A 15,321-nucleotide genomic window follows, 5' to 3' on the forward strand; every position below is an offset into this window, starting at 1 on the left:
TGATTTCCGCAGTGGCTGCACCGCTTTCCGTTCCCACTGGCGGTTCTGATATCCCCACATCCTTGCCAACACTTGCTATTGTCCCTCTTTTTATTTTAGCCATCCCAGTGGGTGTCAAGCATTCTCTCATTGTGGTTTTGATCTGCATTTCCTTGACAGCTAATGATGTGGAGCATCTTTAAAAGTACTTAATGGCTTTTTTTTTTTTTAGGCTGCTCCCATGGCATATGGAAGTTCCCAGGTTAGGGGTTGAATCGGAGCTGCAGCTGCCAGCCTACACCACAGCCACAGCAACACAGGACCCGAGCCATGTCCGAGACACCACAGCTCACTGCAGTGCTGGATCCTTAACCTGCTGAGCAAGGCCAGGGATGGAACCCACATCCTCATGGATTCTCATCAGATTTGTTTCTGCTGCACCGCAGCGGGAACTCCCATTAATGGCCATTTTTATACCTTCTTTGGAGAAATGGCTATTCAGGTCTTTGCCCATTTTTAATTTGGTTGCCTTTTCATTATTCAATTGTAGAATAATAATAATAATTATGGGTTTTGTTTGTTTGTTTAGGGCTGCACCTGCAGCATAGGGAAGTTCCCAGGCTACTGGTCGAATTAAGAGCTGTGGCTGCCGGCCTACACCAGAGCCATGGCAGCACCAGATCCGAGATGCATCTGCAACCTCCACTGCAGCTTGCGACAACACCAGATCTTAACCCACTGAGCGAGGCCAGGGTTCAAACACGTGTCTTCGGGGATACTAGGCTGAGTCACAACGGGAGCTCCCTCTGTGTTTTTTTAAGAGGGGCAAGCACCGGTTGGCAGAGAGGCAGCCTTTGACAGAATTGGGCTGCGCTGGCCATGAGCAGGGGCGCCCGTACTGGTGCACACACTGGCTCACCGTCCTGGGAACTGCATTTGTGCATAAGTCCAGGTAAAGGCCCGGGGACTCGAACGTGGGGACGCGTGTGGACGCCATCCTGCGTACACCCACGGAGAGCCTTGCATGGTGTCTGTCACACGTGTGAGCATGAAGCTCAGCAACCCTCTCTGTGCTGGCCTGACCCCAAGGACCACACATGGCTCCTCTGGGGACGGGGACAGGGGGTCCTCTGGCATGGCAGGGCAATTATCCTCATTTTGCCAGGTAGGGGCGCCGAGACATCAAAAGCTCCCTTGATTGGTCCAAGCTCACCCAACTGACCAATTTTAGGGTTTGTACTTGAACTCAAGGTCTCAGCCTCTGAGCCCCTTCTCCGGCCCCCAGACCTTTGACCTCACCCTATCATTTCAGAATGTCAGGTCTGGGCTCCCCTACTGCCTGAGCCCCTGTGTGACCTTGGGCAGCGTGCTGCCCCTCTCTGGGCCTCAGGCTTCTCGTGGGGTGGCCCCAGATGGTCCCGAGTGCCCCCCTCAAGTTCCTCCCTTCCCAGCACTGAGGTTCCAGAATCCCAGCTCCCCTTCTCAGAGAGAAGCAAGTGCCTTACTCACCTTGCCTCCCCTGCTAAGGGCCTGCGGCTAATCAGGTCATTACGAGCTCAATTAAGGCTTTTTGTGACTTTCTAAAAATAGCGTGCCAGCCCCCTGGGGATGCCGGAAGTGGCAGGTAGCTCTGAGTGGACAGTGATGCGGGGGCGGGGGGGGGGGGGGGCGGTCGTGTGCCTGTGTCTGGGGAGGATGGGCATAGCCCAGCTCTTTCCTGGGAGGGTGAGGGGTGCTGTTCTGCCCAGGCCCCCATTACTCAGGAGCCACATCGCTCCCCTCCAGTAACTGCACGCAAAGACCTGCCTGGTCCCCAGCATCCTCCTCGGGGGCAGAGTGAGGGGACGGCAGGGTGCGCCAGGCCCTGCTGACCCAGGCAGACCTCTCTCCCTGTGTGTCCAGTCTGGCTGGCCTCACTGAGGCCGTGGAGCAGGGGTGGGGTGGGGCTGGGCCCAGTGGGGGGCTTAAGACTGAATCACCAATAGGAGACAGGGAGCAGAGCTGGGTGATCCCTGAGTGGCCAGCGCCTCAGTTTCCCATGGGGCAGTGGTCTCGGAGGGCAGGGCTGGTTGGGATTCATCCAGAATACGCACAGAAGGGGCAGCTGGGTAGGCTGACTAGGAGGATGTCTGGACAGCAGAGAGAAGTGCCGGGGCCTGTCCTCGGAGCCCTGCAGGGCCTGGTCATCCGCTGGCCCACCCTGGCCCGCTCCGCATTTGGTGATGGTGAGACCGTTGCCCATTTGTCTTGTTTGCTCTTAGAGCTGCTCCTGGGGCCCTAGGGCAAATGGGGACATGGGCTCAGAGAGGGTTAGTGACTTGCCTGGTGCAAGACTGAGTCCAGGGCTTTCCTGCCTGCCCCGCCCCAACTCTCCCAGTACCTCCTTCTCTGCCTTCCCAAGACCTCGGGCCAGAGGCCCTGCGTGGCTAATGGAGCCCACCTTGACCTGCCAGCCATCAGACACAGACTGCAGGACACTGCTGGGGGCTCTGGGGTGTCCGAGGGTGCAGATCCATGCTGGCATGGGCTCTGGATCCCAAGAGGGACCCCTTGGCTTCCCAAGACCAAAGTGTACCCCAGGACAGCTGCTGGCCCCAAATAGATTGTCCATGCTGCCTTTACCCAACTCCCACCCCTTTCCCAGACGCATCTGCAGCTGCCGCTCTGCTCAGATGCCATTACTGCTACTCCGTGGAGCAAAGCACTTCCTGTCTCTGAGGCTCAGTGTTTTCATCTGTGAGATGGGTCTCATCAAGAGGATCTATCCCATGGGGTGGTCAAGGAGAAAAAAGAAGGTGATGGGTGTCGTGGGTCCAGCCCCAGCCCCGCTCAACCTGCAGGCTCAGGGAATAATGCTGCAGGTGGGGGTACACCAAAGAATCAGACAGGGATCCTACCCTCCCCCCTCCACAGCCCCTGGGGCACCTGGCAGAAGCCCAGAAGAGAGGGCTTCACTGGGTGGGGCATCTGGGGGTAGGGGGCCTCCCAGGCCTGGGCGAGTGGCAGACACTTGGGAATGCCAGCAGAAAGGGGGCCTGCGCCCCCCAGGGCAGGCAGCGGGGAATCAGGCTGCTCTCTATTCCGGAAACGTCTGCGCAGGAGGCAGCTGCACCTGCCCACAGGCAGACAGACTGCTGGACCTGGCCAAGCAGGGCTTCAGGGAGGGGTGGGCGAGATGAGTGGGCTTGAGGGCATCTCAGAGGCCCGGGGGAGCCATCAGTGTTTGCTGGGCAAGGCTCGCAGTTTCAAGGGGCTTCTTTCTAAATCTAAGCACTTGCTCGGTCTCACCCTAGAGGACAAGCAGGTGGCTCACTGGGACTGCAGGAAGGCCCCAGTGGTGATTTGGGGAGGGAACTGGCTCCTCCCTCCCTCATTCCCCAGTGCACCGTGACCCTGGGGGGCACATTGGGAAGCCCTCCAATCCGGCGCCATGAAATGGGGCCTCCGGGCTGGGTGCCGGCGCGGGGGGACCCCTCCATCCAGGACTCCTGGCCAACCCCCTTAATTCTCCCAAACTGCACTACGACTCTCTCACTGCTCACCTCCCCCTTGTCTCCATGGTGAGATGAGAGGGTTTGGCTCATTAAAACCAAATAAAAAAGGAATTAGCGGGAGTGGCAGCCTGGTGAGTAACTGATGAGTAACTGGGTCTGAGCTGGGCCCGGGCAGAAGGCAGGCGGGAGCAGAAAGCACGGAGGGAAGGGAGGGTTTGGGGGAATGCCCTCCAAACACACAGGCCTGGCCTCGGCGCTACTTGCCAGCCTGGGGGCTTTTGGGTGGAGGACGTGGGAGGTCCCGATCTGGCCTGGCCGCTGTTGGGGAAGGGCATTTGGGGAAGAAGGAAGTCGAGGGCTGCGGTGGGTCCAGGGCCTCCGAGGGCACGCCCACCTCATCCTAGCTCAGGCAGGGCTTGGTGGTAGGACTTTTAACTCTGACAGCCTGGCCTCTAGGTGTGATTACACAACCCCGGGGTTTCTAAGCCTCTGCGGGGCGCCTAGCTTGTGACACGCCCACTCCGAGGCTAGCTCCCCCCCCTCCGCCCTCAGCGTCCAATCAGCGTTCACAGAGGGCAAGCACCGCCCCCCCCCACGTCTCAGCCCACAGGTGGTCCCAACCCTGCATCCCCTCCGCAAGGAGGGATGCTTCTTCTCCTGGCCTCCTGCCCAAGGTTACTTAGCTGCAAAGGGGCCAAGCTGGGGGCAGGGTGGCCTCCGCTGACCCGCGCCCCAGGCCCTGAGTCCCTCCCTCTGCCTCGCTGGGCTTTGATTCCATTGCCTGGGTTCAAATCCTGCTTCAGCCACTAACACCTAGTTTCATATCTTCTGTGTGCCTCGGTGTCCTCACCTGTGAGATGGAAATAAGAAGGAAACCTCTGGCACGATTGTCAAGTTTGGATGAGAGCACGTGCTAGGGGATAGAGGGGCGCTGGTGCGACCAGAGCAGCTGAGTGTTGCGGTGATGATGACGTAAGCACAGGGTCCCCATCCCTCGTGTTGCCAGAGCGAGCTCTCAGATCCAAGTCCCACAGCCTCTCGCCCCACCCCCGCACCTGTGCAGAAAGTGCCATCTGCTCAAGGGACATCTCTGGCTCCCTTGGTCCTTGGCCACCACTTATTACTCTAGATCTCGTGCTTCCAGCACCAGCAGCACCAAGCTGTTTCACACTTCTGTCCCTGCCCTTTTGTGCACCAGGAGTGCACACCTGCCACACACCCCCACACAACATACATTGTGCACACACACTCACATACTCAGACACACACACACTCACGGGCCCCGCAGGGATTAACTCATATTTCTCACTAAGACCATTTAAGATGTCACCCCCTATAGGAAGCCTTCCCTGACTCCACCCCCCAACCCACCCTACTCCCAGAGAGGCAGGTCAAGGCATCCTTTGAGGTGCCATGGTTCCCTGTGCCCCTGCCCTCGGAGCTCCAGTCACCTCCCCTTCTGGGACCCCTGACCAGTTCTCCGCCACCTCCTCTGCCTGCGCATGCCCGTGTGTGAGCTCGTCGGCAGGCCCTGCTGGGCTGGGGCGAGATCAACGCCAGCAGCAAGGAAGTCAGTACGCCATGTCACACCATCCTCTCTCTGTCCCTGTGTCTGTCTGGGGCTCCTGGCTGGTGGCCTCGACAGTGCAGGGACCAGGACAGGGACCAGGGCTCCTGGGTGCTCCTCTAAGAGGCAGTCACTGTGCTGAGATAGCTTCTCATGAAGCAGTCCCCCAGTCGGAACGTGTGGGCAGGAAGGCCCCCTCCCACCCTTGCCCCCCGGGGAGGGGGGAACACTGGACGGGCAGCAGGGCCCTGGAGGGCAGGGCCGCTCTGTGCGCTTTGCAGACGCTGATCTTTCTGGGTGTGTGTGGTGCGGGGGGGAGGGACATGGGACACCAACCTCCTCTCAGCTCTTCCCAGACGTTAGAAGTTTCCAGGAAGCTATAATCCCCTCTGTGATGGCAGAGGCCACCTCCTCTGCCCTCCAGTGGGTCTCACCCTTGTCCTCACTCTGAATGGGAGAGAAACCCCAGGGAACAGGGACCCCAGAGAAGCGAGCCCCTCAGGGAACAGGGACCTCACTGAGGCGGGGTCTGGCAGGTGGTCTGGGAAGGCTGCCTGGAGGAGAAGACTCTGTGACTGGCTTTGGAAAGTTGTTCAAACTGGGGCATGAAGGGAAGGTGATTCCACCACAAAGACCAGGAAAGCTCCAGGAGCATGAGAGCAGCACCAGAATATGAGCTGTTGTTTTGGGTAGAGGATGGGGAGAGGGGGCTGGGGGTCCATCTGGGCATGACCTTCAGGCTTGGCCGGCAGGCCTCCCCTTCCCAGGTCAGGCTGAGGAGGGGGAGAAGGTGTGTGCGCGAGTGGTGCATGTGTGTGTGCGTGTGGTGCATATGTGTGCAGAACTACACTTTGGGCCAACCTGGATGGTGCCTGGGGGGTGAGGGAGGCAGGAAAGCCTGGCATTCAAATCTGGCAGTTTGGGGCCCCTGAAGCAGGCAGGGGTGTTGGAGAAGAGAGATTCCAGAGCCCTGGGCCTGGTGATGGGGTGACAGTGGTTAGAAAGAGAGAGACGGCAATGGAGAACGGGGGTTCCCTGAGCTGGGGGCATTCTGCCTGGCTCCTGGCCGGTGGGGTGGGTGCCCCCAAAGGGATCAGCATGACCTGCAAAGGGATCAGAGCTGGCTCCCGAAGAGCAGCGCTGGAGGCTGGCAGAGGTGCAGACCTCAGGCACCCCCCCAGGATCCCCTCACTGCTGTCTCCCAGGAGGAACATGGGCCCCTCCACCCCAGGCTCCTAGGACAGGAAGAGGAGTGTCCTACGTTCTGGGGGCACGGCCGCGGCATGCACTGAGCGCCCACTGTGTACTGTCCTCACCAGAACCCTGCAAGGGTGCCTTCCATCAGTCCCATTTGGCTGAGTCAGAAGCTCAGCGAGGGCAAGGGCTGAGCCCAGGTCACACACCGCCTGCCGGAAGCAGGACCAGGGCCGGACACTGGGTCCCCCGAGCCCACGGGGCGCCCGAGGGGCTTCACCGTCTGCACTCGTCCCCTCCACGCAGGGAGCCGTGAGGCCGCCTTCACGTATGCCATCACCGCCGCCGGCGTGGCCCACGCTGTCACCGCCGCCTGCAGCCAGGGCAACCTGAGCAACTGCGGGTGCGACCGCGAGAAGCAGGGTTACTACAACCAGGCCGAGGGCTGGAAGTGGGGCGGCTGCTCCGCCGACGTGCGCTACGGCATCGACTTCTCCCGGCGCTTCGTGGACGCCCGCGAGATCAAGAAAAACGCCCGGCGCCTCATGAACCTGCACAACAACGAGGCGGGCAGGAAGGTATGGGGGGCGCCGGGGAGAGGGGGCGGGGCGAACAGAGGGGGCGGGGCGATCAGAGGGCGGGGCTGGCGGGGCGGGGCAGACCTGAGTCAGGTGTGACCGAGGCATCTCCCAGGTAGGGCCTGGACCTCTCGGAGATTTGGGCACCTCTCCCAGCAGAGGGAATGGGTCCACTGAACCCCGACGGTGCTAGGTGGGTAGTGCTGAGCACAGGCCGTCACTCTGTCCTTCTCAGCAGCCCTAAGAGGTGGACCTTACTGTTCCCATTATTGAGGTTTGAAAACTGAGTCCGGGAGTGATGAAGTGATGAGCCCATCGCCCCCAGCTGGTGGGCGGCAGGGATGAGACAGGGACCCTCTTTGCACACAAGGTGGGAGCCGGGCCGGCGGGGAACCCAAGGGTGGGGGAGACCCCTGGGCCACAGTCCATGTCCCTGACCTGCTCCTAGAGGGAGCATGCTAATACATCCGAAAAGACTTCCCGGAGGAGACGGCCTTTGGCTCAGATTGCCATGGGAGACTCGAGGGAGGGGTGTGCCCGGGCAGCAGGAGCAGGCTGAGGAAGGGCGGAAACTGAGTTGGGGGCTCTTGCGGAGCAGCCAGCTTCACGCGTGGGGTGGGAAGCGGCGCAGTGGGTGATAAACGAGGACATGCAAGTCGGGACGCACTGGGGAAGAAGTCAGGGCGAGTCCAGCCCCGCCTCAGGGAGATGAGGGCCCCAGATACTGGGCTGGGAGGAGCGGCCGCCATGGCGGCGAGATGGCCCGAGATAGGGCAGCCAGCCAAGCGGAACGCCTCGGATCTGGCTCTGCAGCCGGGGGGCTGCACCCAGGGCGCCAGGGCCGTGGGGCTCCAGCAGACCCGGGGCAGACTTGCCTCTCCAGGCAAAGAGCTGCCCTCTGCCCCAGGGCCCGTAGCTAAGCTCCTTCACTCAAACACTGCTCCCTGCCCCTCCTGTGTGCCAAGCGTAATGCCAGGCACAGGGACCAGGGAGAGTGAGACATGACCCTGGGCGTGGGAGCTCCCAAGCCCCGATGGAGTCCACACCAGGGGAGCAGGGACCGTGCCCAGAGACAGTGAGAGCCAGGGACCTGAGGAAGTAGCTTCCTGGGGGCAGTGGTGGCCAAATGGGGCCTTGAAGGATGTGCCAGGACTGGGGAGAGCAGGGACAGGGGAGCAGGGGTAGGAGGAAAGCTGCAAATGGTTCAGGATGGTGGGAGCACGAGGTGGGGGTGAGACGGGGCTTGAGAAGTAAGCAGGGGCTGGCCTGGAGTGATCCTTGAATGCCAGGCCCAGGGTGCGACTTCATTTTGTAGATGTGGAGTTTTCCACGCAGCAGGTGGTTATTAAATTATTGTCCAGCCAACACGTGAGTGAAGAAATGAGTGCCCGTCTTTGCCTCCAAGGAGCTTGCAGGGAGCACCTAGGCCCCACTCTTTCGGCAGAAGCAAATGGTGGTCTGTGTCCGGGAGGGCAGGGGAAGGAGAGATTCGGTGACAGGGAGAAACCAGGAGGGCTCCCTGGAGGAGGCGCTGCCTCTCTCTGAACTGCTCCACGGCCCTGCAGCGGCTTAGGGCCTGAGGTTTCCCACACCTCCAGGAGGACAGGCTCACTGTCCCTGCTTTACACTTGGGGACTCAGAGGGTGGGTGGCTGCGTGGGTGGGGTGTCTGGCAGTTAATAGGTGGTCAAAGGCATAAGGAAATGCAGGCAAGCAGAGCTGGGCCCTGGGGGAGCCGGGAGGCAGGAGAACAAGGAGCTTGGGGGTGGGGCCCGACCTGTTCAGGGGGATAAGGATGGAGGAGGGTCAGCACGCTGGGGGTCTGGGACTCAGGTGAAGCCGTGAACTGGGGAGAAGCAGACCGTCGGGGCCAAGGGAGCAGGTGAGCAGGGTCAGGGACAGGGCGGCCACAGGAATGGCCAGCAGCCAGGATTCTCCTGCCAGCGCTGTCCCCAACTGTCTCTGAGGCCCTGGCTGGCCCTGTCCCTCTGCTGAGTCAATCCCCTCATTGGCACTGTCGGGGGGGGGTGCACCTGGTACCCCTCCCCCCACTGCCCCCCAATAGCCCCCACCCCATGGAGCTGTGCAGCACATGTGGGGTCTGAGCCCTGGGAAGAGGCCAATGGGTGTGGCTACACAGTGACGCTCGGGGCCGGGGTCCATCCAGGAGTGCGGGGTGGAGGTGGCGTGGATGTGGCTTTAGAGAACTGAGTCCAGACCTTCAGAGACCCCCCTCATCCTGGGGCGCAGGATGAGCAGCCGGGCCCACCCCCAACCCCCTCCCACTTGCCCAGGGCCCTGGGCTTTGGCATCCCTGATGGAGAGGAAGCCAAGGCTGCCGCCACGAAGTCCCGCACGCGGGGTGGCTGAACACGAGAGAACTGTATGCCTTCATAGAGCAGAAGTCCTGACTCAAGATGTGGGCAGGGCCGAGCTCCCTCCGAGGGTTCCGGAGCCTTCCTGCCTCTTCCAGCTCCTGGCGGCTGGGCGCTCCCGGGCTCATGGCCGCCTCTTCGGGTCTCAGCCTTTGTCTTCAGTGGCCCCTTCTGTGTCTGTGCTCCTTCCTCCTCTGTCTCTTGTAAGGACACGTGTCCTTGGGTTGGGGCCCACCCTGATCTAGGATGAGTCTCGCCTTAATTACACCTGCAAAGTCCCTGTTTCCAGATAAGGTTGCGTTCTGAGGTTCTGCATGGACCCGAATCTCTGGGGGACATCCTTCAGCCCACCCCAGACTAGCAGTCCTGGTGGTCAGGGTCAGACAGGTGGGGCGGGGAGACCTGCTCAAGTCCAGGCTCCCTCGGGATGTCGGTTCACCAACCCGGGGACTCCCCGGACCTTGGCTGTAACTGAACACCGTCCCCAGATTGTGGGCCATCCCTTATTCTGGAAAGAACCCCATCAGCCCTTTCTAGAGCGCCCCTACCCACCCCTGACTACCTAGGCCTGGGGGGTGGGGGTGAGGCCCAGGGGAGGGGCCCTGCTCAGCCACCAGCTCCCCTGGGCAAGGTGGGTCACGCTGCACCCTCCCAGGTGGTCTCTGGGAGCAGAGGGGCTGGCGCCACCGCCGCTGTCGCCCTTATCGTGAGGGCGCTGGAGACAGAAACAGCACATTCTTAAATCCTGTGGTCACTTCTCAGAAGAGGCTCGGGCCTAGGGAGCCAGGCAAGCGAGGATTCAGCCTCTTGCTCTACAAACGGCTACCCAATCAATGTCATCTGCCTGCTGTCCCTGGCCTGGTCACACAGGATCTGCACGTGAAGGGAAGGGGTTCGGGGTGAGGTGTGGGGACAGCTGTTCAGCAGGCTGAAGTGGGCACAGAGGTGGCAATGAAGCCTGGGCCACCCGGCCTGCACAAATGCTGGCCTGGACACTCCTGTCAGGTTCCTGGCCATCACTGCCCATCTGAGGAGGAACCTCCTGGGCCAGCAGCATGGGGAGAGGTGAACTGCTCCCTGGGCTGGGAGCATCCATGGCCGGGGGAGGAGAAGCTTCCCAGCCTTGAAGGGCAGATGGGTGGGGGGAGGGGCTATGGGGGAGGGGATGAACACGGGGTTGGGATGGGGGAGGGGACGGAGAGGTCCTATGGGATGGACAGGAGTGGGGGGAGAGGGACAGGGGGCCGAGAAGGGGCCCCGATGGACTTTTCTGGGGTGAGAGGGTTCCGCCCTTCGCGCAGACCCCCAGACCAGGCTTCTGGCCAGTGCCTTCGACCCAAACACCCCAGGACACAGTCACCAAGCCCTGCAATTCCAGTTCTGAGTATTCCCCAGACCTGACCCCCAGCCCCTCCCCCGGAATTGGGGTGCTCCCTGCCTCGGCTTCCCCCACGGCTAGCCGGATAAGAACCTCACCCTCCAAACTCCAGACCGCCAGCCTCAGGGGCCACCCAGCGCTCATGTCATGTCCATGTGGGCCGGATTGTCCCTACCTGGTGATGGTGACAGCGCCCCAGACCTTGTCTGCACTGCCCCTTCTCCTGGAACAATCTTTCACCCCTCCAGCAGCACCTGGTATAGGCACCGCCTCCTCCAGGAAGCCCCATCCCTGCAGGCAGCACCCCCTCCCCGGGCCAGGGACAGGCTCTCACGGGCTCTCACAGCCCCTGCCCTTCGCTGCTCTGTGTCTCAGTTTCCATCTGTTTCCCACCTGGACTCTGAGCCCCGGAGCTCCTCGCCTTGGTCCAGAGCCCCGTGTGGTCGGGCAGGGAAACTGATTGCAGCAGTAGCCAACCTCGTGGGATGTTTCTCTCTCTCTTTTCCTTCCTTCCTTCCTTCCCTCATTCATTCACTGAGGGTCAGGGCTGGGGTTCTGGCCCAGGGGGCACAGGGTGGCCAAGACCCTGTAGGCTGGGCTGTCAAAGTGAGGCCAGAGGGTGCCGGGACAGCTGACAAATGGCCCTTGAGCAGCGGTGGGGTGGCAGCTAATGATTCTCCATCTTTAATCAGGCCTGGCTGGCAGGGCTCTTTCGATCCGGGTAAATGAGTGCCTGGGGTCAGGGCTGGCTCTGGGAATTGGCCTTCCGGGGCCAAGGAGGGAGGCCCAAGGAAAACACACGGCTGCACCCATCTCGGGCCCTCGGGGGAGCTGGGGAGAAAGAACAACACCCGTCCGAGAGCGGCTTCCCAGCAGACGGCACGCCTGGTCTCACTGATCCGTGCACTCGCCTCGTGCCCGCCCCACTCCGTCCTTCAGCAAAGGCGTACAGAGATCCATGTGCATACCAGGCTTTCCCTCTACAGCCCTTTATTAAGCGCCAACTACATGCCAGGCATGAGGGTGGGCAGTGGGGGAGACAGGAGTGGAGAATCCACACCTATTAGGCACCTGCTGAGGCTGGACCTGGTACCACCAAGAGGTGCCTCCCCCAGCCTGGATGGGTGCAGCCACTGACCTCTCCACCCACTGCTCTGTGACCTGCAGCAAGTCCCACGGCCCCCTGCGCCTCAGTGTCCTCATCAGCACATCTGCCCGCAGCTCCCTGAAGGGCTGCGAGAATTTAGCCGTACAGTTTGGAAAAGGTACACCATGCCCTGCCTAGTTCTGACTGTTCTCGTGGGACCCTTGCAAGGTCCTCTGTGGTAGGGACCTCCCCTCAGCAGCCCCGTTTAGCAGATGAGGAGACTGAGGCTCGGAGAGAAAAGAACCCAGAAGAGGGGTCCCACAGCGGGAAGTGCGGAGCCAGTGCCAGGTCAGGTGGAGGGGGCGTGGCGGGCGGCGGCTGGGGGGCCCCAGGCCCCGCCCACACTGAGCCCGCCCCGGTGGCCCGCAGGTCCTGGAGGAGCGCATGAAGCTGGAGTGCAAGTGCCACGGCGTGTCGGGCTCGTGCACCACCAAGACGTGCTGGACCACGCTGCCCAAGTTCCGCGAGGTGGGCCACTTGCTCAAGGAGAAGTACAACGTGGCGGTGCAGGTGGAGGTAGTGCGCGCCAGCCGCCTGCGGCAGCCCACCTTCCTGCGCATCAAGCAGCTGCGCAGCTACCAGAAGCCCATGGAGACGGACCTGGTGTACATCGAGAAGTCGCCCAACTACTGCGAGGAGGACGCGGCCACGGGCAGCGTGGGCACGCAGGGCCGCCTGTGCAACCGCACCTCGCCCGGGGCTGACGGCTGCGACACCATGTGCTGCGGCCGCGGGTACAACACCCACCAGTACACCAAGGTCTGGCAGTGCAACTGCAAGTTCCACTGGTGCTGCTTCGTCAAGTGCAACACGTGCAGCGAGCGCACTGAGGTCTTCACCTGCAAGTGAGCGGCTCCGCCCCGCCCCGCCCCGCCCCGAGGCCCCGCCCACACCGCCCCGCGGCCCCGCCCCGCGGCCCTTTGCACATCTGCTCGGCCGCTGGCTGTGTGCAGAGGTGGGTGGAGCAGGTGGGAGCACCAGGCGCAGGAGGGCTCCCACGGGGGGGTCACCCTCTCCCTGCCCCCCAGGGGCTCCCTCCTGCCATTCCTGTGCCCTCCCGTGGCAGAACAGTGGCCATCACCTGGCCTAGGTCAATGACATGGGTGTCCCGGACCGACCAGTGAATTCCCTTTCTTTTCTCCGGGAAAGTGAACCTCAAGGACAGACACACCTTCTGGAAAGGAAAACGACAAGACACGGAGTGTCCTCCTCCCCCTCCTGGTGGTGTGGACACTGAAGGACTCTTTCCCAGGCCGCATCTGTCACTGGGCTCAGGGACAGCCTGGGCAGATGTTGACAAAAATTATTTATGTTTTCTTAGTATCAGAAGAGGATTTTAGCACTAAGGCGTAGCCGGTCCTAACTCTGTACTCTGTGTTAGCACATCCCCTCTTGCCGCCCTCTGCTTCCTCTTCTGGCCTCTGGGTACGCCCTGAGAGCATCCCTGCACATGGCCCTGTCCCAGGGGGATGTGGCAGTGCATGTTGTCCCCATGTGAGCTGGGCTTGGTGGCTGCCATGGCCCAAGATGGCCTCTGAGGAGAGCCATGGACAGGGACCTCTGGCCCCCTCTCTCCTTCCTTTTGAAGATTATATCTAGCCAATCGAAATGTCACCCATGTCAGCTTCCAGGAGGGCTGCGTCCCCTCCCTAACGCAGCTGCCCTTCCAGCCCCCCACCAGCCTGGCACCCCCTCGTTTACGGAGCCCCCTCCCACCTTGGAGCCAGCTGGACCCCCAGGACAGTGCTGTGCCCGGGGCGGGCTGGTAGGACAAGGGATAGTTTAGGGGGTGTTTGCTTTATTGGGGACCCTGAGGCCCAGAATGGCTCAAGCACAAGTCTGGAGACCCCAAGGCTGTGAGTGGAGGCTTCTGAACCCCCATCCTAGGGCTCCTGACCCTGACACACATGCTCTGGGGATACCCAGGGTGAGAGGTACCCCGCTGCCTTGAAAAACCTGGCTGTGCCCTTCCCCTGCTGCCAGCCTCACTGGGGTGCACGCTCCCCTCGAGGTGCCTTTGAGAGTTTCTCTGGTGGTCTCCTTGCCCAGGCCTTGTCCTTCGCCCCGACCCCTATGCCGAGACAACTCGGACCCAGGGTGTTGCTCTGCCAGGGTCCCACCTGCTGTCCCAGCAGCTGTCTGCCCTCTGGACCCTCCCCCATGGTCCCCAGGCAGACCCTCCCTGGAAGCCCGGATCGTCCCGAAACCTGGGAGACAGGAATGGAAAGGGTTCTGCTCGGTCCTCAACTGTGTGTGGGGTGGGATTGCCTGGGAGCCTGGGACTCCGGGCTGGACGTGTCCTCTGCTGATGCTGCCACCCTCCTTGGGGAAACTGGCACGGAGGGAGAGACGGTCTGGGGCCAGAAAGGGTGGTGTACGGACGGCTTCTGGTGCCCCCCACTGCCCACGTGCTCATCCCTGCCCTGGATCTAGGGTCTTCTCTCGCAGAAACCCATGGACATGTGTCTTCAGGCTACCGAGCAGCCAAGTGGGCTGGACATTAGCCTGGGGTGAGTGACACTGGGCCCTGGCCTGGCGTCCACCCTGTCTGTCCTGATGATGCCAGAACACTCCAACAGCTGCTGTCCTGGGCGCTTCCAGGCCACTGTGAATGCCCCCTGGCCCCCTTTCCCTGTCCCGGTTTCCGGGACACCCCTGAGTCCACAGGCTTAGCGTCCTCTGCCAAGGAACCTGGTTAACTTATATTGTTATATAGTGTCAAAATGTCTATAGTGTCTTTTAAATTATTATGACCTACACTGGGTACTGGAGGGCAGGGGGATGGCCGTGCTGTCCCCGAGTCAGGCTCCTCCTTCTGCTTGAAACAGACCCTTGGACCCTTGGGGCCCCCCATGCCACCAAGTCTTGCGCACTGTCCCTCGGCCACCAGGTGCCCCCCCGCCCCCGAGCCCACCCTCCTCTGATGGTATGTCAGCCGCAGCCCTTCCCTTGGGTGGGCGTGGGGGGGTCAGTGTGGCCCAGGCAGGGACGGGGGTGGCCAGGGCACTGTGTGTTCCCGCAGTGTCCCCACTTCAGGAGAGCTGGCGGGTTTCTCACGGGCTGTGTCTGGCCTCCCCAGGAGGGGAGCGCTCAGCTCCAATAAAGCTGGAATCAGAGAATTGAGTGTGTCGAGCCCCGTGACGTTTCTGCGGCGCTTGCCCCGGATCCCCCTCCACCCTCTGGTGGCCCCCACCTGACTTCATGGCCCCCCTCCGGGGTCTGGGCTGGCGGTCCTTCCCTCACCGTCCCCCACAACTTGCCCAGGTCCCATGGTGCAGGGTAGGGGCCCTGGCAGGCCTGCCTCCAGGGACGCTTAGGTCTGTCCCCGTCTAGCAAAGGCCACTGGTGGGGACTGGACACAGATTCTGAGGGCTCCCTGGACAGCCTGGGTCAGTGCAGGGACAGGAGGGCCATGGCCTGGTGCCAGGGCGGCTTATGGGGCCGGGTGGGGGCTGCTCTCAGGAGAAGTGGCAGCCAGGAGGGCCCATCTGTCTCCCTCGGTGCCTCCCTTCCCCTTCTGACCCCAGGGAGGTCCCCATGTGTCTTTCCAGTTGTCCAGTCTGGTGGATTTTGACCCAAGTGTCCCCCTGGGGCCGTCCTCGCCCCCTCC

The 15,321-nt window shown here is 61.8% G+C and overlaps 1 protein-coding gene across 4 annotated transcripts in view; it reads left to right on the plus strand.

The window, feature by feature from the left end:
* The window catches only part of WNT7B (Wnt family member 7B), a 50,055-nt gene extending 35,225 nt beyond the window's left edge, over nt 1–14,830 (plus strand). For all 4 annotated transcript variants that reach the window (XM_021091384.2, XM_085025378.1, XM_085025377.1 and 1 more), the window contains 2 exons: nt 6,541–6,812; nt 12,081–14,830. In XM_021091384.2, the coding sequence (XP_020947043.1) occupies nt 6,541–6,812; nt 12,081–12,560 (752 nt within the window). In that variant the 3' untranslated portion in view covers nt 12,561–14,830. The remainder of the gene's footprint in view (nt 1–6,540; nt 6,813–12,080) is intronic.
* Nucleotides 14,831–15,321: the final 491 nt, after the last annotated feature.

Source organism: Sus scrofa, chromosome 5 (genome assembly GCF_054392235.1).
Source record: "Sus scrofa isolate SSC_HxYL_T2T_F1_AM1 chromosome 5, Sscrofa_HxYL_maternal_Yorkshire_Landrace_v2.0, whole genome shotgun sequence".
NCBI classification, from domain to species: Eukaryota; Metazoa; Chordata; class Mammalia; order Artiodactyla; family Suidae; genus Sus; species Sus scrofa.